Source organism: Chiloscyllium plagiosum, chromosome 17 (genome assembly GCF_004010195.1).
Source record: "Chiloscyllium plagiosum isolate BGI_BamShark_2017 chromosome 17, ASM401019v2, whole genome shotgun sequence".
NCBI classification, from domain to species: domain Eukaryota; kingdom Metazoa; phylum Chordata; class Chondrichthyes; order Orectolobiformes; family Hemiscylliidae; genus Chiloscyllium; species Chiloscyllium plagiosum.
In genome coordinates, this window is record NC_057726.1 from 45,558,319 (window position 1) to 45,579,769 (window position 21,451).

Consider the following 21,451-nt stretch of genomic DNA (forward strand, 5'->3'; position numbering starts at 1 on the left):
AGCCCGCTTGGCACACCAGCCTCATTCTTGAAGAAGGGCTTATGCCCGAAACGTCGATTCTCCTGCTGCCTGGCCTGCTGTGTTTTTCCAGCACCACGTTTTTCCACTCTGATACTCCAGCATCTGCAGTCCTCACTTTCTCCTAGGGGACTGGGTCTGGATAGGTTACTCTTCAGAATATCAGTGTAGATTTGTTGGGCCGAAGTGTTTGTTTCCATACTGTAGGGAATCTAATCTGGAATCTAATCTAATTTAGGGTCCTTGTAATTATGCTATCATCTTGGCAATTCTGTAATATCTTGTAAATTTGTTCCTCCAGATCCTTTCCATTAGTTGGTGGCCGATAGACTGCATAAGCAATATTATACCTTTCTTGTTCCTTAACTGTAACCAAATCAGTTCTTCCCTTGGCCCCTCTGAAACATCCTCTTTCTCCAGCATTGCAATATTTGCCTTGATTGATCCCATTTATTCCAATCTCTCTAAACACATATCCAGGAATTTTTATATACCTAGTCCTGCCTTGCTTTAAGACAGGTATCTGTAATAGCTATACATTATATTTTCACTTACAAGCCACTTATCCAATTTACAGTTATTTATTTACTCTTGCTGCACAAAAGTAAACAGTTGCCCTGATTTAGATTTCTATGACTTTTGCCTTTTTTCTGACTCCACCTATTTACAAACTATTCCCTATTCTAGTGCTGTCTATCTCTCCCAGTATTTTATACACCATGATATCCTTCTCTGACTTAGTCTCTTGATGCTCACTCTCCTATCAAGTTATTTTAAACCCTTTCCAATGGCACTAGCAAAATATCCTGCATGGAATTCAGTCCTGTTTCTGTTAAAGTACAAGCTGCCAACTTGGACAGGTCCTATCTTCCTCAGTGTCAGTCCCAATGTCCCAAGAAATGAAAACTTTCCCTCCTGTGCTGTATTTCCATGCACGCTTTGATCTGGCATGTTCTCTTTCTATATTCACTTGCACATGACACTGGGCAGAATCAGGAGATTATTACTTTTGAGGGCCTGCTTGTTAAATCCAGTCAAGCTCCCTAAATTCTGACAGCAGCACCATATCCTCTAAGTCATAGAGATATACAGCACGGAAACCCTTCAATTGAATTCATCCATGCCAACCTGATATCCTAAATAAATATAGTCCCCTTTTTCAGCGTTTGGTCCATATCCCTCTAAACTCTTCTGATTCAAATACCTATTCAGATGCCTTTTAAATGTTGTAATTATTATTCTGGCAGCTCATTTCATACACACACCACCCTCTGCGTGGAAAAGGTTGCCCCTTATGTCCCTCTTAAATCTTTCTCCTCTCCCCTTAAACCTATGCCTGCTAGTTTTGGACTCCCCTACCCCAGGGAAAAGACTTTGTCTGTTTACCCTATCCATGTCCCACATGATTTTATCAACCTCTATGAGGTCACCCCTCAACCTCCGACACTCCAGGAAGAATAGCCCCAGCTGATTCAGCCTCTCGCTATAGCTCAAACCATCCAACCCTGGCAACAGCCTTGTAAATCTTTTCTGAACCCTTTCAAGTTTCATAACATCCTTCTTACAGCAGGGAGATGAGAATTGCCTGCAATATTCCAATAGTAGCCTAACTAGTGTCCTGTACAGCCTATATTTATGCCACTGATTGTGGGTCCAGACAGTTTGTTCACCCCTCCCCTCTATGCCTTGTAACTGTTCACTGGCATTCTTGATGCAGAGAGCATCAGAGAGGCAATTAGAAAATAGTTTTTGACAAGTTTAACTTGTTTTTCAAGTATGTGGTAGAGAAAAGTAAAAAAAGTTATTAATTGATAATCGTATCCTAATTACTTTCTGGTATTCCAACAGGGATGGTGAAGATCCAGAATATAAACCAACTCAGCCATTATTCAAGGATGAAATGGAGGTGAGCAATTTTATTTAATTCTATGTATCATAAATGCTACTTTGTTTTCCTGAGCAAAATCAATTTTTAATGTAATTATAATCTAAAAATTAGTTTGGTACAGACCAATAAAATCTGTGTTACTGATCTTGTTCTATTTATTAAATTGATAAACTAGCTCAAAACTTTTCTGAAACCTTTCTGTTTTAGGATGCTGCATCTTCTCCAGGAGATCTAATAATTACAGGTGAGAATGAAGATTTGAAATGGTTTCTTTTAATTGCAACGAGATTTGAAGATGTAGATCATCTAAAGAATTACATTTTGCTTAAAGATGAAATATTCCTCTTCATCTTAGATTGCCCTCTGGGAGAAGGTGATCTACTCTATTGGCCAACTGCATCAGCTTTAACTACGCGCCTTCGTCGACTTGTAACTGCTTATCAGCGTAGTAACAAGAGAGAGCAGGTTAAACTGGAAGCCCAAACTAAAGGAGATAGAAGAAGGCGACTTTGTGCTGACACTGTAAAAGCCAAGGAGGCTGCTAAAATCGAGAAGCAACAAAGGTAATGATTGAGCTACCAAATTAGTAGCATTCTCTCAAGTATTGTTTTTTGTTTAAATGTCTCCTTTATTTCAAACTACAAAATCAACGTTTTTTAAAACAAAGTGATTTTTCTCACTGAGCTCATTTACCACTTTGGTGATAATAATGTTAAGGATTCCTGTTCTAGAAAGTTGGAATGCTCAATAATGAGCAAAAAAATCTTCAATAAAGATCTTTCTGTACAAACTTTGAAAAAAATCTGCAAGCTTGTTCAGAAATTGATTAATTTATCGCTTCCATTGAAACCTACACAATGTCAATATCTTTTTGCCATGTCTTTTTAAACTGTAGGGATCTAGTGCTCTTCCGGCCGCCTTCAATGTTTATAAAGGTCGGTGCCGCAACTATGTATCAATTTGTTTCTTGGTACTACATCAGTAAGTTTGCTTCCCTCAGATATTCACTTGTAAGTACCAACTCTGAGCCCCAGAGTATGAAGTTAAGCAAACTAAAGCTATCAGGCAAATCCCAAAATTGAACCATGACCATAACAGGGCCCACTCTTCAGGATTTGCACTCTTAAGAGCTAGCTTTATTGTAACCTGTAATTAAGATGGCAGTTGTTCAGACATCCTAGCTTGGAGAAAAAAATTGTTAAAATCCTGGATGATGGTCTGGTTGTATTTGTGCCTGTGGCAAGATGTCCAATACCTTTCCTGTAACCAGCAGCCATAAAACAAGAATGCATTAATGTTCATCAACCCTTCAGTCTCTCATTTGCAATGTTTGAGGAAGCCACCACAGTCATACCTATAGACACCAATACTGAGTTTCTTTCAGGGATGCCCTTCAAGCTCTACAAGCTGTATGCCTCCATAGAGGCATTAATCAGAGTTTCTGTTTGATGATGATTGTCCACACACAAGGAAGACATTCAAACTGTAGCAAATTCTTGAGTGGTGCCAAAAATACTTCACTCCAAATCAGTGTTTACCATTCCGATTATATTTCAGTCACCACCATGTGTACCCTGTGAAGCACCAGACATGATCATTGATACCACTAGTGTCAAGATTATAGAAAATTATTCATTACTTGGTCAATAGGAATGCCCTTACAGTAAAGATGTCAATGTATGTATCGAGAATTCATGCTTATGATATACTCCATAATCATGTCTGTAAACAGCACGACACTAAGCTGATGATTAAAATCATACTCACTAGACCACGTAGATCTGCAATACCGACATCAAAACATTTCTACCAAAGCTACCTGAGGTTTACTATGTATTTGATGCCAGGTAAAATTACAAACAGCAAGATCTTTCATACTGGCCTCTCGAAAATTCAACTCAAGTGGGCAGGCTGTATATCCCACACTGAATATAGAATTCCCAAACAAATCATCTTTCTGGAGCTTTCTCAAGGCAAACATAATAAAAGTGGTTAGTACGAACTATGTAAGGACAAACCTCTGCATCGCAGACCATTTTTTTGTGAAAACTGCAGCTGAGTGGCTGTGTGGAAGCAGGCACTGAAGTTTTGACCCGTGTAGTTAGAGGACTATCTTTGCGAAATTTTCAACATCCCATATGCCCAGACAAAGGCGCAGAGCTAACACAGTTATAAATATTTCCCCAAGTATCAACATGTATGGACATCTGTGTGGATTTGTACATCAGACTCTTCAATCACAAGAGGACCCACAGACGTTGGTGAAGTTATTTGGGGCTTTGGCATACACAAGTAGTAAGGAGTTTAATACCATAAGTAAGTTAGGCAATCTCTCATATTGATTATGGCTATTTCCCTATAACAAACAGATGGACAAGTTGGACCGAAGGGTCTGTTTCTGTGCTGTACATCTCTATGACTATGACTGTAAGATCGTAGTTCAGTCCTCCAAGCATTCTGTCCTTCAAAGTCAGCAGTGTAATGAGAGAATTTCAGTATGTGTGTGGAAAGCCCATTAGGTTGGAGAATTGCTTTGTAAACAAACAGTGAGATTTTCTCTCAAGTTGGTCTGTACGATCTCTGATGTTTGAACATAATGAATTTCTCAACTTAGCCATTGTTGGAAATTGACAACAAAAATTCAGATACTCTCCAGTTATTTCACCATTGGTATTCAGGAGTGAAAACCCTGCCTAGAGAAGATGTCCTAGGGCACTTAGGGCCCCTAGAGGTACAACTGTTAACTTTACTGGGCAAAAGTTGTCTGTGACCTTTTTGCATAAGGCATCCAGAACCAAGATTTATAAGATTAATGAGCATGCATTTTTATTGTGGTGTTCGAGAGTCAGTCTTAAAATTCAGCAGTTTGCTTGATTTGAGTTTCCCTTTCATATATTAAAAGACACAAAATGTTACATTTTTGTTTTAATGCAAAAACGCTATTGGAGAGATAACTGGTTCATTGACATAAAGTACTTTGATAAACTGAGGATGCGTCCTATCAAGCAACTAATCCAGCATTTTTCTACTAGGTGGACTAGGCGAGAAGAGGCTGATTTTTACAGAGTCGTGTCTACTTTTGGTGTCGTTTATGATCCAGACAAGCAAAAATTTGATTGGACTAAATTCCGAGCTATTGCTAGGTTGAATAAAAAGACAGATGAGAGTCTACAGAAATACCTTTATGCTTTCATCGCTATGTGTCGAAGAGTTTGCCGTTTACCACCCAAAGAGAAAGAAGGTACAGATAACTGAGTTACTGCATAGCTATACTTATTAAAGATAGAGAATGTTGTTTTTGAGTTTCTACATCATATGACCATGGCACTTTCTTTCTAGCTGTCTCAATGACCAGTAATAATTATGCAGTTATTCTATGTTTTATGGGGGCTTAATTAACACATGCTGTTAACATTGGGCTAGGTAGGTGTTGAGGTTTGGAAAGATTTCTATTTATGGGAAAGAGAGTAACCTGCACAATATCAGTTAAACATCTGTATATGCTCAACTAACACAAGCAACTCGTTAGCTAGTGCTGTGAGTTCTTTCTCATTAATCCTTGCCATTTGAAACTAGCTTTCAATTTGGAATATTTCTGAAGAAAAGATCTTGCATCATTACTATTACATTGAGCCTCACATTATGGAACCTCATCAATTGTACTGTGGTGATTATTGAAAATGTACATTGTTGCATTAGGATAGCAAGACATACCTAGTAGCAACAATAAATGCAAACCTCTGAATCTGCAGAGAAATAACCATTTATTGTACTGTATCTGCTACCTTCAGCCTCAGGCCATGCAAAGTCATGCATTAGCTTTTATCAATTAATTTAAAAAGTACAGTCTTTTTTCAATTAATAAATCAACATAGCATAAAATGAGAAGCCAGGGCAAGGCATAATTTAAAAACCACATGCAAGCTCGCTCACAAAAGCAGCTCACGACTTCCTTCTCAAGTGCAACTAGTCACAGGCAATAAATGCTAGCCCAGTCAGTGACACCCATATTCCCTGAACAGTTGAAATAAACTGCACAGTACAATATTTGCTATATAAACTCAAATTGTTGAATTTGTTTATGCTTGGTATTAAGTACGGGAATTCAAAGTAAAATTAACTTGCAGAGAATCTTTTTCATTTTTCCACTCTAGAGCTTCTTGATCCACCCATTTTCATACAGCCTATTACGGAGGAGCGTGCTTCCAGGACATTATATCGGATTGAGCTGCTCCGTAAAGTGCGGGAACAAGTACTTCGACATCCTCAGCTTGATGAACGGTTACAGTTGTGCCAACCAGGCCCAGATCTGCCAGAGTGGTGGGAGAGTGGAAAGCATGATAAGGAATTGCTCACTGGAGCAGCCAAACATGGTGTCAGCAAGACTGATTATCACATTTTCTGTGATTCAGAGCTTTCCTTTATGATGGCTCAAAGAAACTTCAGCCAGAACAAAGTTACACAATCTAGGAGCTCCACACCACTCTTGCACCCTCAGTATCCATCTTCAGCCTCACCTCTTAATTTACCAGCTAAGCTGCAAGATAAAAAAAGTCAACCTGAGACTGAAACTGCAAAGTGCGAAAGAACAATAGTTGTAAAAAAGGAACAGTCATCTGATGATGAAGATGCAATGCGCGCTGAGGTTAAAAATAAAGTGAAATCAGAACACTGGAATTCTGTGGGTGGTTTTCAGCTACAAAACAGATTAGAAAAGAAGACTGGCATTAAACTGGACCCAGATCCAGATGGATGTATGGTTGCAGCAAGGACTCAACCCCTTACACCAAACTCTGTACACAACAAACGGAAAGCGAACAGAGGACGTTCTGATTCGAGTTCCGATTCAGACTCTGATTCAGACAATTCTTCTTCTTCTTCACCGTCGTCGTCATCATCGTCGTCATCATCACAATCCTCATCTTCCTCCTCCTCTTCGTCGTCGTCATCCTCTTCGTCCTCATCATCCTCTTCATCTTCCTCCTCCTCCTCCTCTTCATCGTCCTCTTCTGATGATAGTGATAGTGACAGTGATGATAAGCAAACCACGGCAGGTTGTAAGTGACTCAAATTGAAACTCTCTGCTCAGTCAGGCATTGACCTAAATGACAAAAGTGTCTTTAAAATGCAGCTAGAAAACTGCTGTCATCAGAGTAAAGATTTCAGTAGTCATTCAGAACTATTATCTAGATGTGGTGTAAGTTTAAAATTGAAGCAATTGCAATTATATAACAATTCGCTAAAATAATGGATACCGTGCATTCAACAAACTGAGCTTTGAATAGAAATTCAGATATGTACATGATATGAGCAATATACATGGTGCAGTCTCTATTAGTTAAGCCTTTATATTGTCCTTATTTTGAGCAACAATATAATTGCTGCCTGAGATCCTTGCCATATTGAGGTGTTGAAGCAGATCTGAATCATGCAGGAAATTATGGATAAATTTGTCTGCAGCTGCTGCCAAAAATGGTTTTCATTCTGACAAGAAAATATTGCTGTTGGATTTTTCAATAGTAATGCAATATTTGAGACCACAGTATGAGTAGAAAGTGGGATAAGGCCCTGGAAAGCAGAATTCAGAGAGCTAGGCAGGTGATTAAAAAAAAAAGCATGTCTGTACCACATGCCAGTGAGTTTAGAAATAAGAGGTTTGAAAGAGTGAGCATGAAAGAACAGATTTCTGCATCTGTGGGACTCGCTTTGAAGCAGATTGGACCTGTATAAGAAAGATGGGTTGCACTTTAAAAGGACTGGGCTAATATCCTTGTAGTGAGATTTGCAAGTGCTATGGGGGGGGAGGAGGAGGTGGAGTTTTCACTAGTTAGTCAGAGGGAATTCTAATAAGTGAAAGATTAAACTGATTATGGGAGGAAGAAAAGCAGTAATTGAAAGTGTAGAGGAACAGAAACAAATCCTAGAAACAATTGTCAATAAACACAACAGTGGTATATTTAAGGCAGAATTAAAAGCACTTTATCTGAATACACGCAAAATTTGCAACAAGCTAGGTGAATTAATCGGACATGTTGAAATAAACCAATGCAATTTCATTGCTGTTCCAGAAATGTGGTTACAAACCTGGGAACTGAATATTAAAGGATATTTGATATTGAGGAAGGACAGGCAAAAAGGAAAAAGAGGCAAGGTAGATCTGGGATAGGATCAGAACATCAAGGACAGAGTATATCTGACAAGAACACAATGTAAAATCTGAAACAAGCATCAAGAATATCAGAAAAAGTCAAGTTTCAAGTCAGGTAAGACTGTTCTTGAGAACAGTTCTGAAGAAGGGTCATACCTGACTTAGTGTTGACTCTGTTTCTGTCTCCACAGATACTGCCAGACCTGCTGAATTTCTCCAGTGTTTGTTTCAGACTTCCAGCATCAGCAATATTTTGCTTTTGTTATTAGGATGTAGAATCTATTTGAGTGGAGCTAAGACAAGAAACAACAATTGTTGGTGAGAGTCGTATGGATAGTATACGCTATCAAATAGCAGTATTAATGCAGGGCATTTATGAATCAGGAAATAAGGGGTGCAATAATAATGGGTGATTTAAATTTATAAATAGACTGATTAAGTCTAATGACAGCAGTGAAAGAAGAATTTCTGGAATGTGTTCACGATGATTTTCTGAAGCAATACACTGAGGAAACAACTCGGACACAATGTGTTACATCTAGTAGTATTCAGTGAGAAAGAGCTAATTAATAATCTTGTAAAGAAAAATGACTACAGTGTAACAGAATTTTCCATTAAGTTTCAAAAAGGTAGATTTTAATCTGAAATTCCAGAACTTAAATTGAAACAAGGGTACTTTACAAGGTTTGTGGAAAAAGGTGGCTGTGATGGATTGAGAAAATACATTAAAAGGTTTGGTAGGCAAGCAGTGGCTAAGTGTTTAAAAATATGCTTGCTTTGCAAAAGCATGTATTACTTTAAAGCAAAAGTACTCACTGGGAAAACAAAAGCACCATAGATAACAAGGGGAGTTAAAAATTGTATTAGATCAAAGGAAGAATCTTATAAAGTTGTCAGATAAAAGTTTGTGAATTCAGAGAGTTCAGCAAAGGTGAACTAACAAATTGATCATGAGAATAAAATGTGACTAAATTACTAAGAAATATAAAAACTGATTGTAAAAGCTTCTATAGATATGTAAAAAGGAAAAGATTAGCAAAGACAACCATGGTTCCATTATAGGGGTAAAGACAAGAGAATTTATAATGGAACATAGAGAAAAGGCAGAGCAGCTATCAAAGTACTTTGTTTTCATAGGGGAGGATACAAGAAGTCTCCCTGAAATAATTGACATCCAAGGGCTTGGTGAGAGTATGGAACTGAAAGAAATTAGTAAGTAAAAAAGTAGTATTAATGAAATTTAATGGGACTGAAAGTTAACAAATACCCAGGATCCTTTTATTCTGCACCATAGTGTTGTAAGAGATGACAACAGAGATGGTGGATGTATTGCTGATCATCTTTCAAAAATATTTCGATTCTGCAATAGTGCCTGCAGATTGAAAGGCTGTAAATATAACTTCACTGTTTAAAGAGTTACCACAAGTCTCAGTACTTGAGGCCCCAACTGTTATATCAATGTCTGTTTCAATCATGGGGCCAGTTATTTCCAAGTTTGCAGATGATACAAAACCTGGTGAGAATGGAATTTGTGAGAATGCAAAGAGTTTTCAGGAGGAATTGTATAGACTGAGTGAGACAGAAAGAGCATGTCAGATGCTTAAATCAAAGGTAGAATCTTATAAAGTAGTCAGATAAAAGTAAATGAATTCAGAGAATTCAGCAAAGGTGAACTAACAAGTTGATCATGAGAATAAAATGTGACTAAATTACTAAGAAATATAAAAACTGATTGTAAAAGCTTCTGTAGATGTGTAAAAAGGAAAAGATTAGCAAAGACAACCATGCTGCCTGACCTGTATGCTTTTCCAGCAACACATTTTTCAGCTCTGATCTCCAGCATCTGCAGTCCTCACTTTCTCCTAGAATGTAATGTCGGTAAGGGTGAGGTTATTCTTTTTGGTAAGAGGAGCTGAGCTGCATTTCTTAACTGGTGAGAGATTAGAAAGTGCAATATCCAAAGGGACCGAGATGCCTTTGTTCAAAAGTCACCTTAAAGCTAGGAATTTGGAAGGCAAATGGTATATTGACCTTTTTACCAGTAGAGCAGTTGAGTACTGGAGCAAAGATACCTTGCTTTTATTATCTGGGATAGTTACAAAGATTGCACCTGGAGAATTGTGTGCATATCTGGCACCTTAACTAAAGGAAGGTATACTTGCCAAAGAGGGACTGTAGTGGAAGTTCACCAAACTGATTCCTAGCATTGTGGAATTTCTTCTAATGAAGCGAGATTGGATTTATATTCTCTGGAATCCAGAAAAATTGGAGGTAATTTTATAGAAAAATACAAAGCTTGTTTAGGTGCAAGAAAGGCTGTTTTCCTCTAGAAACTAGGAGACACAAGTAAAGGTCAAGCTGTTTAGAATTATCATGAGGAGCTGCTTCAGTCAAAGGGTGGGTATGTTTGGAATTTTCTATCTTAAAGACCTGTGGAAGCTGTCATTTAATAAATTTAAGTCAGATTGATGGATTTCTTGTTACTAATAACATCAAAGGGGTATAGGATAGTGCAGAAATATGGCATTGGTGTAGATGATCAGCCATGGCCTAGATTATCAGAACAGGCCCAAATGGTTGAATAACCACTCCTGATTCTATGTTTCTGTTTTAAGATATCAAGTGACATTAACAGTTATGTAAGGTACCAGTGGTCTAATGTTTTTCTTTGCCAACAAAGCAATTCTCTGTCAGACTGGGACATTTCACTACTGACACCTACAAGATCAATGCCACTGTAACACACAAGCATTATAAGCATCCAGTTGAGCATGAAAAACAGATTTTCTATTGTGCTACATCTGACACCTTAGCTTCCTAAAGCTGAAAATAGCAGTATTTAAATCCTGTTTATGCCAAATTAAAGTTGAACAGAGCTCAAACATTTTTCTTTTGGATTGGATAAAGGTCAAATTGATTTGAATATAAATATTATCAGCTGCAATTGAGTTGCGTATCCTCTACTTCGTTTGCATAATTAAGTTGGTCTGTAAGTGTGAATTAAGAACTGTGATTTGTAACCTTTAGTGCTATATTAAAATAATAGTTTAATAAAATCATTTGCATTTCTTTTGAAGGCAAACCCCCACAGCACTTGAAAACTTACGATGAAGACAGTGTAGCATCTCTTAGCATCACACATGATGAGACACAAGACAGCTTTCTGCCAGATAGTGGAAAGCCTGACGGTCCCTTCCTCCAAGAAAGGCATAGGTTTGCTGCCTCCTGCTGGCCAAAGGTATGTACTGAAATCAACAACTTCAGTTTGGATCATTTAAGTCATTACCAGTTTGCACAGAGTGCAATGCTGTAAATTTCATATTCTTTAGTTTCTAAATTGATGGGCTAAACATTTTCCAGGAGGAAATAATTTTAGAATATTGAAATGAATTTGCAAGAAATTTCTAAAGTTTCATTTCTTTTTAATGTAGGATCGTGTCATGATCAACAGAATTGATAGTATATGCCATGCAGTGTTGAAAGGAAATTGGATTCCATCAAGAAGAAGTTATGATTACAACGCTGTGACCTCTTCTTACACAACAAAACTGCTGGATAGCCCTTCTGCCATGGGAAATTTCAGTGATTCTGCTACTGTAACATTGGGAAGCCAGGGTGCTAAAGAAGATAATTCTCTCTTGTCGCAGTTCACAAAGGTGAAGAAGCATGTGCGAGAAAAGGAGTTTACAGTGAAAATCAATGACGTATGTTCTTTTTTATTACTGTTAGATCTGATTCTAATTGCAGATCTTTGCAGTGTGCAGCATGCTACTGCGCATCTGGCTGCGAGCAGCGTTTTCACTCTGAACTACTTCCTTCGCACACTTTATATACATTACTCCTTTGTGCTTTATAACCATTGTTAATTTTAATGTATGTTTATTTAGATGTGAGCTGTATTTGTAATACGCAGCATTTTGAAATCTTTATTTCTGCTTTACCCTTTGCAATTCTGAAGGCTTTCCTAGCAACAGTGCTTACCTAATGCTTTGCATTTTGTGGTTTATTGCTGTTTGTAGGCCTTTGAACCTCTGGATTCTTATTAAATATTGAACAATTTATGGTTTTGATTGAAGGGTTGATGGCACAGCATGATATGTTGTAGTAAATGCAGAAAGAGCTTTTTTGGTTTTAATTCTCTGCTTTTTAAGGCAAATAGTCTGCTTTTGTTTTCTACTTAAAGCCAATCATGCTAATTTACTTCATGCCTTGTGTCACAATTAGCAGTAAATATTGGGCTATCTGACACAGTGCTGAGCTGACAACTTCAACATGTAATCCGATTTTAACATTTGTTGTGTGCAGTCACATTGATAATTATTTTAATATTATAATACCTGTGGAACAGATAAGTGTATCTGAGAAGGTTTTTATGAGGCTCTCTAGCTTTAAAACTCTTCAATGGATTTTCACAGTACAACTCCATTTATTTCCTCTGGGATTGATGGAAGTCTTGAACAATAACCTTTTATCTCAGTTACAATTTTGTTTTTATTAAAATTCTCCAGTCTAGGTTTTTTATTAAAACCACTCCCCTGGTCTCTGTGATAACTTAGCAGTTGAGTGTAAAGTAACTATATGACATTGTAAATAAATATAAATTCCTCAAACTTTGTTTATTAAGTTTGCAAAAAAATGTAAGTTACTTTGATTTGATTTATCAGATTTGAAAACTTTGCATGTGTTTGTTAGCATGAGGTGGTGAGCTGAATAATTTATCATTTTCCTTTTTTTTAGCTTTGCTCCAGGAGTAGGATTGCCACCCCTGGACAGAACACTTTATTGTGTAATCTACCTCCAAATGGCCCATTTTCAGCATTGTCTGCATGCTTTCTCATATCAATCGCAAAGTTAGCAGACTGTTAGTTATCTGAATAGATCATTTTAACTGTCAGTCAGTCAGCTTTTCTTGCCCCTATCTCGTTTCTTAATCGCTCATGCTTTTTTTTTCTGGATTGTTTTCATTAGTATCCAAACAATTAATCTTTTTTTAAAATTTCTGTAAGTTTGGCAACCTTTTCCATTGGGATTAATCTATTTAAGATGTAATGGTGTGAAACAGTTATGCATATGGTGAAACTACATGACATATTATTTCCCATAAGATGTGTCCACAATATCAAGCAATCAAAAACATGAATAGTTTCTCACCTACTTCAAACAAGAATTGGTCTGGGCTTGTCTCACTCCCTGTTATGGGTCACTTGCAGAGTTGTCGTTTATGTCTGTTCCCCAATGGTGCATGTTATATAGAAGCTAAAGGAGCATTCCTTTTTTAAAATTCTGAAAAGGCACATCAAGAGTTCAATTGTCTCAATATGTAAGTATTCATTAGTTTAAAAAAGATTGTCCCCTCAGCCTATAATGGGTTAATCATAAATCGTGATGTATCAATTCATCATGTTATTATAGCTTATTTTTCATAGGTCAGCCAATTGTGCACTCTGTCTGAACTCAGACATGAAGAATGGTCATTAGGTTGATGTACCAGATTTTGACAAAGGACAACGTTGTCAAAGAAAAACTAATTGTGTGAATCTCAAATAATGACTAATTGATACAAACTTTTACTTAACCTATAACAGGTTGCTAATTACAACTGGGCATTTTAAACATGCAACACAGTTGCAATTCTCCTCTGAAACGTAAAATGCCTAAATGTTTGTAGGATATGTCTGTGTGTGCACATTTGTATATATATTTGAGTGATTGTGTTTATATTTTAAGCCAAATGCAGTTAAAGTATGTCCTCCAACCACCAAATTTTGACAAATAAAGTTTCAGCAGGAAAGTTAGATTGGACACCTATCAGATAATTTTTCTGATATTAAAATTTGTTTTAATAGGAAGGTGGATTGAAGTTAACTTTTCAGAAACAAAGACTCAGTCAGAAAAGAGGACTTGAGGCTGAAGAAGGAACTTCGGATCAGCAACAATACATGGCACGGTTGCATGATTTGTATTCTGCTTCTGACAGCAGCCAGGAATTGGCTGTGGACCTTTCCAAATCTTTACGGGGAGCTGGGAGCTCCAACTCTTTGCCACCGTTGGTATTATTCAATTCCAGTTTGCCTGGCAACACCTCCACAGTGATCTCAGATCCCAAATCAGCATTAGCAGGTACTTCACAGCAGATCTCAAGACACTGTACAAATGGGGTCCTATTGGACGGCCAGCCAATTGTTAAAAAGAGAAGAGGACGGAAAAAAAATGTGGAAGGAATGGACATCCTCTTCATGAACCGAAGCAAATCAGTACAACCTGTAAGTTTACATGTGTTTTGCAACATTATGATAGAGTTATTTGTAGGAATAATGTCTGTCAAGAAGATTCACTGTGAAATCAAAAGATGTAAAAGCTATTTTTTCTTGCATAATCTCATTTACCTATATTGCCTCGTTAACTTTGCCTTCTTTCAGGCAATATCTTGGTATTGGATTTCTATATGATTGTTGTAACTGATGTTAGAATGAGTGCAAACAAGTGTCATGCTTTGCCAAGCAGGATAGATCCCTTTCATTATTTTTGCCCTGTTATAAAATGTTACATTGTTCAAAGCAGCTATGTTCAGTTCATTACATCAAAACACTAACATTTTTCCTTGCTACTTCAGTGGTACATTTGCTTCTGATGAGCGATTAAAGCAGAGACCAAGGTTCACAGATACTCTTTTAGGTGATTAATTAATGCTCTGAGCATTTTTAGTCCAATTTTTTTATTGGACTCACAAGAATTATGAATTCATAATTATGAAATAGCTGTACATTTTTGTGGATATGGATGCTGAGGAAATTACTGAGTTGTTGTAGATGAGTATTTTGAATGCCTTTCACAGTGAAAGAAGAGGGAGGAAAGGTGTTAGCGTTAATGTCACTGGACTAATAATCCAGAGACCCCTAGGAAATGGGTTCAAATCCCACTGCAATAGCTGGTTAAATTTTAAATTCAATTGATTATCAGCATATGGAATTGAAACATTGCCTCAGAATTGAAGAATTATGAATATATTGCATTATTTTGAGAAGCCACTTCTAATGGTTTCTGTGTTGGGCAGGAAATTATATTTCTAGACCCACAGTGTAACATTTCCTCTTAACTCTGAAATGGCCAGCCAAGCCACTCTCATCAAAAGTGATTAGGACAATAAATGCTGGCTTGTCAGTGATATTTCATCTCATGAAAGAATACTAGTAGTGTATGAGCTCTTGAAAACAAGTCAAGGGAAACGAGAATAGATTTAATGCCTTTTTTAAAAAGATATGGGTTAAAATAAGACTGGCATATATCTATAACTGATGCTTTCTACCTCAAGCCATTAAAACAAGCAGTGACAAAATTATAAACATTGATGTAATGATTGTCATAAATTTCATGGATTCACTAACTGCAGAGAACAATGGAAGTAAGGGTTGCAATGAGCCAAGTAGGCCATCTTAATCTCAAGGCAAGACTTGTTCTTAACATTTGAAATTCATTGTGAATTCAAGCACTGGTACAGCATTTAGCAACTTGGGAAGGTAGGCTTTTTGTTTGCCCTCAGCTTTTAATTTTGAGGCTAGAATATTAGCTAGTCAAAATCAAAGGTCATACCATTAAACATTTGCATGAAGGGCAGCACAAGGTTCAACAAGCAAGACAATTAACAAACATATCCTGGAAAAGCTTTGTTATTTCCAAGTATTATTACAAATTTGTAGCAGAATGTCCATGCATCCCATTTGACCCTTTTTCATTCAAATCCATCAAAAAATCCTTCTGTTATTTTAAGGATTCTCAGAACACTTGCACCCTGACATAGTCAGCAGAGAATGCTGGCGTAACATGGCAGGTCTGGTGTCATCTTTTGGAGAGAGAAACAAAGTTAATGTATGACGGCTCTTCAGAACCCTGAATATAGTCATTGTAATTTGTATGCCCCTTGAACTACAGCACCAGAGGGAGAATGAATGGACATGGGGGAGGGAGGACATGCTACTCAAAGAGAGATTGGGAGAAAACCTCTCAGCAGGAGACTGTATCCATCCAGGTTTTGCAAGGAGAAATCAGCTGTGGAAAATGTGTGTAAGACACCTCCACTTTACCAGAGAGATATTCACTGAAATCTACCAACTCCTACTGTCCGAATTATAGGCAGTGAGCAGGGTGAGGATGACATCAGTGCATTTAAATGTGACTGTGGTGATTTATCATCTTCTACCAATGAACCCCTGATCTGTAACAGACAATATTTACACCATCTGCCAGTTTACTATCCATTGTTAAATTACAGATATTACCAAAGGTTTGATTGCAAGTAGAGTTAAATAAGTTTCATTTTATTTTGCCAGAGAGAACAAGATGGAGCAAATTCATGGCATCACTCAAATAATGTTGATCATGTTGTATAGGGTGACACTTAGTGCACACACACTTTTGTGAATGCCACAAGTAAATTCAAATGTACTGCAGCCAAAAAGGACTCCACTCATGGATTCTGCGATCATTCTGCAACTAATGAGTAACAAGTCAATCACTGATTCAAATATTCAGTGCACAGCCTACACACCCACATGTAGCATACACACATTTAAAGCCATACATACTGTGATCATGCAGACCATTCTAATGTTTTGAATAACATTTCTGTTGCTTGAACCACTCTGGTCTGCAGTCTGAGCATGTACTAAGTGTCCTGCACATCCTTGTCATCATGAGGTCACAGCCTTTACTATCAGGTATACGGTGCACAAGAAGTTGAGCATGAGAACAGACAACCGTCAAATCCCTTTTCTGGATGAGCTGTCTGCAATTGAGTCATCCAATAAGACTAAACATTAAACAGTCCTTAATTCAGCACCGTCCCTGTGTAACAGACCATCACAGCAACCTTGTGGCCACAAAGTAAAAACACAACAATCCAAACCAACTTCATTACAAAATATCTGACATTTCTTGATATATAAATCTCCTGACACTCTCGTATATTTTCTTAGTGTCTGTCCTAGTGCTCTCTCACATTGCTACCCCAGTGGTTGCAGCATAACTGACAGAAGGCTGCGAATGATCAGTGTTAGAGATGGTGTTTGCGGCTTTCAAGTTGACCTCTTGCTGCTGAGAATAAAACCTCTGACTTTGTAGTGTGTCTTCTTAGCATAGTTGTCAGCAGTTGGGCCGGCTGATTGTCAGGCAACAGCAAGGGCACTGGTTTGTGGTAGTCGTAAGAAAACTAATACGATTATCCTGTGGGGACAAGTAGTTTTTTTAGATTAGATTACTTACAGTGTGGAAACAGGCTCTTCGGCCCAACAAGTCCACACCGACCCGCCAAAGCGCAATCTACCCATACCCTTACATTTACCCCTTACCAAACACTACGGGCAATTTAGCATGGCCAATTCACCTGACCTGCACATCTTTGGACTGTGGGAGGAAACCGGAGCACCCGGAGGAAACCCACGCAGACACGGGGAGAACGTGCAAACTCCACACAGACAGTCGCCTGAGGCGGGAATTGAACCCGGGACTCTGGCGCTGTGAGGCAGCAGTGCTAACCACTGTGCCACCGTGCCGCCCACAAGTAGTTAGGGCTTTACACTTTGGCCACTTCTAAGGGACAGCATCTCAGCAATCTTAGTACTTGTTGGAAAACAGATTGCACACTTCACACAGAACTTAGCACTCTGGTGTCTGTTAGCAGTGTTGTGAGCCTGAATAGCAGCAAGGTGGTTTTGAATGACTTCAGTCAGATTTATTCGTGCACAACTCAGACCATGGATAACTTCTGCCAAGTAGAAAAGAAGCAGCTGAAATGTCAATCGTCAGGCATGATGCTTCGGTCTGCAACATTCCATGTCAAGTGATTCTGGACTCCTCCGTGTTTCCAGATAGTGACTGCAAGCTTTTTGACATGCCTGCAAATATGCCATGTATTTCAGTGTATATATTTCTCAGTTTCCACTCTCATACAAGAAGTGGAAGAATGCTTACAAACTTGCTGTCCAGTAAGCTGTCACTTTGTATTACCCTTGTTCCATCATTGGGCTTTAATTATTTGTGTCTGGCATCGTAACAGCTATGTTCCCCTTAATATTTAGTTGCTCTGTGTAGTCTCGTTAAATTTATTTACCTCAGCTGCCTATTTGTGTTATTCTTCATACAATAAGGCTCGTTTGGTACTTTCTAGGCTGCTGCATAGTTGCACACCTTAATGGAAACATTGCTCACTATTTACAGATCTCATCTTTATCCTATCCTTTAAATGACACACTGTCAGTATCTGAGCAGGTGGCTACAGTTCTGAGGCCCAGTTCTTCCTCAAGATTATCTTGCTGCTGTAACCACACCACTTTTTCCATCTAGTTTGCAATTCTTGGTTTGCTGAAAAAAGAATGTCAGAGAAGAGAATTGCACAGGGATAGATAGATAGATAGATATGTGCTGATACAGAAAATGATGGTGGAAACTAGAGGTTTGCACCATCTGTTTGTGAATCAGGAGAGACTGAAAGATGAACAGGAACAAGAATGAGAGATTTAAATTGTAAGCCTCAGATTTCAGTTCCACAACTGACCATGGACTCGATCATGCCAAATGATAGTACCCACTCTCTTCATCTTTGGGTGTAAGAACATGCAACCTACCATCTCATGCCAGTTAACACTTGCCTACTGCGTATGCCATGTTGTTTTGCAAGTGATAAGTAAACAACAATGTGTGCAAGCTGTGAGGTATGTGAGAGACTTGTAGCTGTGCTGTATGTAAGTGAGACACAAGTGTTAGGTTTGAGTCATGAATAATGAAAGTTGTTGATAGTCGAGTTGGAGGGTTTGAACGGTGAGTCTACTGGTGCTGCTTTGGTAGTCGCATTTAATGGTTCCTTTATTGACCTCCGTATGAGGTCATTATTACTGTTTGTGGGGTTTCACTCTGCTAGTGTAATTATCTGAGAGTTTGTGTGAAAAACAGTCTAGTATTTTGCTGGTAGAAGGCATTGGCTCATCCTTTTACATTGGTAAATGTTTCAGGTACGGCACTCAAAATCTCTTTGACGTGTTGCGTCAAAACTCAATGTTCATCTAGCTGCCACACTTTTGTACTATCAGTTCCAGCCTCTGCTACTGCTAGAATATGTCTTGGCTTTTAAGAGGTGTAGACTAACTTTAAGCGCATCTTGCTCAAGCTTGCAGTCTGAGTGAATGCAGATCTGGTTACATCTGCAAAAAATTACAGAGACTAATGAACGCAGCTCAGTCCACCACACAAACCAGCCTCCCTTCCATTGATTCCATCTGTATTTCTTGCTGTATGGCCTCTCTTCCACCCTCTTCTGTAAGGCAAAAGATGCAAAACTTTGAAAATAGCTACTAACAGGTTCAAGAACAGCTTCTTCCCCACTGTTTTCAGAAATGTGAACAGACCTCTCATTTAAGTTGCACTTTCTCTGCAATTCCTTTGTGGCTGTAACACTATATTCTGCATTCTTTTACTCTGATGTCCTTATATGTGATATGATTTGCCTGTATAGCATGCCAAACAATACTTTTCACTGTGTCTCAGTACATAGAATAAAAATTAAATCTAGAAATCATTTACATAAAGCATAAAGGTTGGATTTTGCCTGCATTGGGAGATCCAAGTGGCAATTTTCGGTCATTGCCATGTTTTTTAGTGCTATTTTCTGCAAAGAATATGCCCTCTATCTTCCTACCAAGCTGAACTGCTCTTCGTTTATTTATATCAAAATGTATTTGCCAGCTACATGCCTCTTCAGCAACTTTATTAACTCCGCAACTCAGGTTGTATTTTATAGTTTTCTGTATCCCCAAACGGGTATTACTGAGAAATTTTAAAATTTCTTGATTGTAATATTCCAAGAGTCTCTCTGAACAAACTAAACAGTGTAGTGAAATCTGCAGAGCATTCTAGTAATAATTGTAAACTGCACTATAATAACTATTGGAAATTTCTGCACACTTATTATAGCTGTTTCTCTACACAGGCTAATGTTGAGTTAACCAATGCAGAGGCAGCTCTCGGTGTATCTCAAGGGCAACTTGATGTTGATAGTCCTGTTTCAGTTATTAATGTGAAAAATGGCACAAGACTCACAGGAGAGGATGCTCCAAAAAGAAGGGATTTAGAAGAGTGGCTCAAGGAGCATCCAGACTATGTGGCGGATGTGTCATCGCACGTTCCAGTAAGCATTTGCAAAAGTAGAAATGCAAGTAAATCTGTGCAGTCCAGAAATACAGGTGGGAAGGTTCCTTATGATGAATAAGATGTATAAACACCAGTAGCTGAATGTTTTTGAACAGTTATATACTGTCACTGAAAGAAGTTATACTTTTCTAACTCTAGTGCCAGATATTTAGATTAGATTACCTACAGTGTGGAAACAGGCCCTTTGGCCCAACCAGTCCACACTGACCCTCCGAAGAGTAGCCCACCAAGACCCATTTCCCTCTCACTAATGTACCTAACACTATGGGCAATTTAGCTTGGCCAATTCACTTGACCTGCACATCTTTGTGATGTGGGAAGAAACCAGAGCACCCGGAGGAAACCCACGCAGACACTGGGAGAATGTGCAAGCTCCACACAGTCACCCGAGGCTGGAATTGAAGCTGGGACCCTGTGCTGCCCATGCTTAATTGCATCAAATTGATACAGTTCTACATTGTGCAGTGGGGAGCTTGATATATATTTTAGCTACTATGTAATGCTAGTGTATGATTATACCAATTTGCAATATTTCTATGCCTTAATCTGACATTTGATATTATTTCAGATGTTTGACTCGCATTGCAACAGTAGTGTTTCATAGCTTTTAACTCTTTCCATTTATTTCAGAAAATTGTTAAAACTGAAATTTTGGCTGATAGACCAAAGCAAAAAAGACATCGATGCAGAAACCCTAACAAAATAGATGTCAAAAGTCTGACTGGAGACGAACGTGTACCTGTTATAAATAGAAGAAATGCCAAAAAGGTGACTCTTTTATTATACATGGCAAAACAGTTTTATGAATTTGTAACTGCAAGACATGTTTCTTTTGTAACAAACTGTCAATATCTCCTTATCACCATTGGAGATTAGAGTTAAAAATCTCCACTGTCCCACTGTTTCTTCTGCCTGCTCCCACAACCACCCTCCCACCATCTACCCTACCAACATAACACAAGTCAGTTGTGCTGAGTGGAAGCAGTAGAATAACCTAGAAATGATGGATCAAAATTTACAAACTTATTAAGCAGGAAAGATAAGTGTTCTTTATAAACGAATGCTGTAGCAAATTCAGGTGAGCAAAACATATACAGCGAAACAGAGAAATCCAAAAACTGATGGTGGAGGTATGCCATCTCAACATCACTAGCAAAAAATGATGTCTTGCTGCTTGTTTCGTCATTTGAATTGTGTAT

At 38.2% G+C, this 21,451-nt stretch overlaps 1 protein-coding gene across 6 annotated transcripts in view; it reads left to right on the forward strand.

Annotated features, from left to right (window-relative positions):
* The window catches only part of chd9 (chromodomain helicase DNA binding protein 9), a 245,483-nt gene extending 224,233 nt beyond the window's left edge, over positions 1 to 21,250 (forward strand). For 3 of the 6 annotated variants that reach the window (XM_043706979.1, XM_043706977.1, XM_043706978.1), the window contains exons 26-35: positions 1,867 to 1,924; positions 2,114 to 2,150; positions 2,262 to 2,469; positions 4,939 to 5,147; positions 6,061 to 6,963; positions 11,132 to 11,292; positions 11,486 to 11,758; positions 13,901 to 14,317; positions 20,032 to 20,229; positions 20,883 to 21,248. In XM_043706979.1, the coding sequence (XP_043562914.1) occupies positions 1,867 to 1,924; positions 2,114 to 2,150; positions 2,262 to 2,469; positions 4,939 to 5,147; positions 6,061 to 6,963; positions 11,132 to 11,292; positions 11,486 to 11,758; positions 13,901 to 14,317; positions 20,032 to 20,229; positions 20,883 to 21,128 (2,710 nt within the window). In that variant the 3' untranslated portion in view covers positions 21,129 to 21,248. Of the gene's footprint in view, positions 1 to 1,866; positions 1,925 to 2,113; positions 2,151 to 2,261; positions 2,470 to 4,938; positions 5,148 to 6,060; positions 6,964 to 11,131; positions 11,293 to 11,485; positions 11,759 to 13,900; positions 14,318 to 20,031; positions 20,230 to 20,882 lie in introns of all 6 variants that reach the window. The other 3 variants (XM_043706974.1, XM_043706975.1, XM_043706976.1) reach the window with 3 other exon arrangements.
* Positions 21,251 to 21,451: the final 201 nt, after the last annotated feature.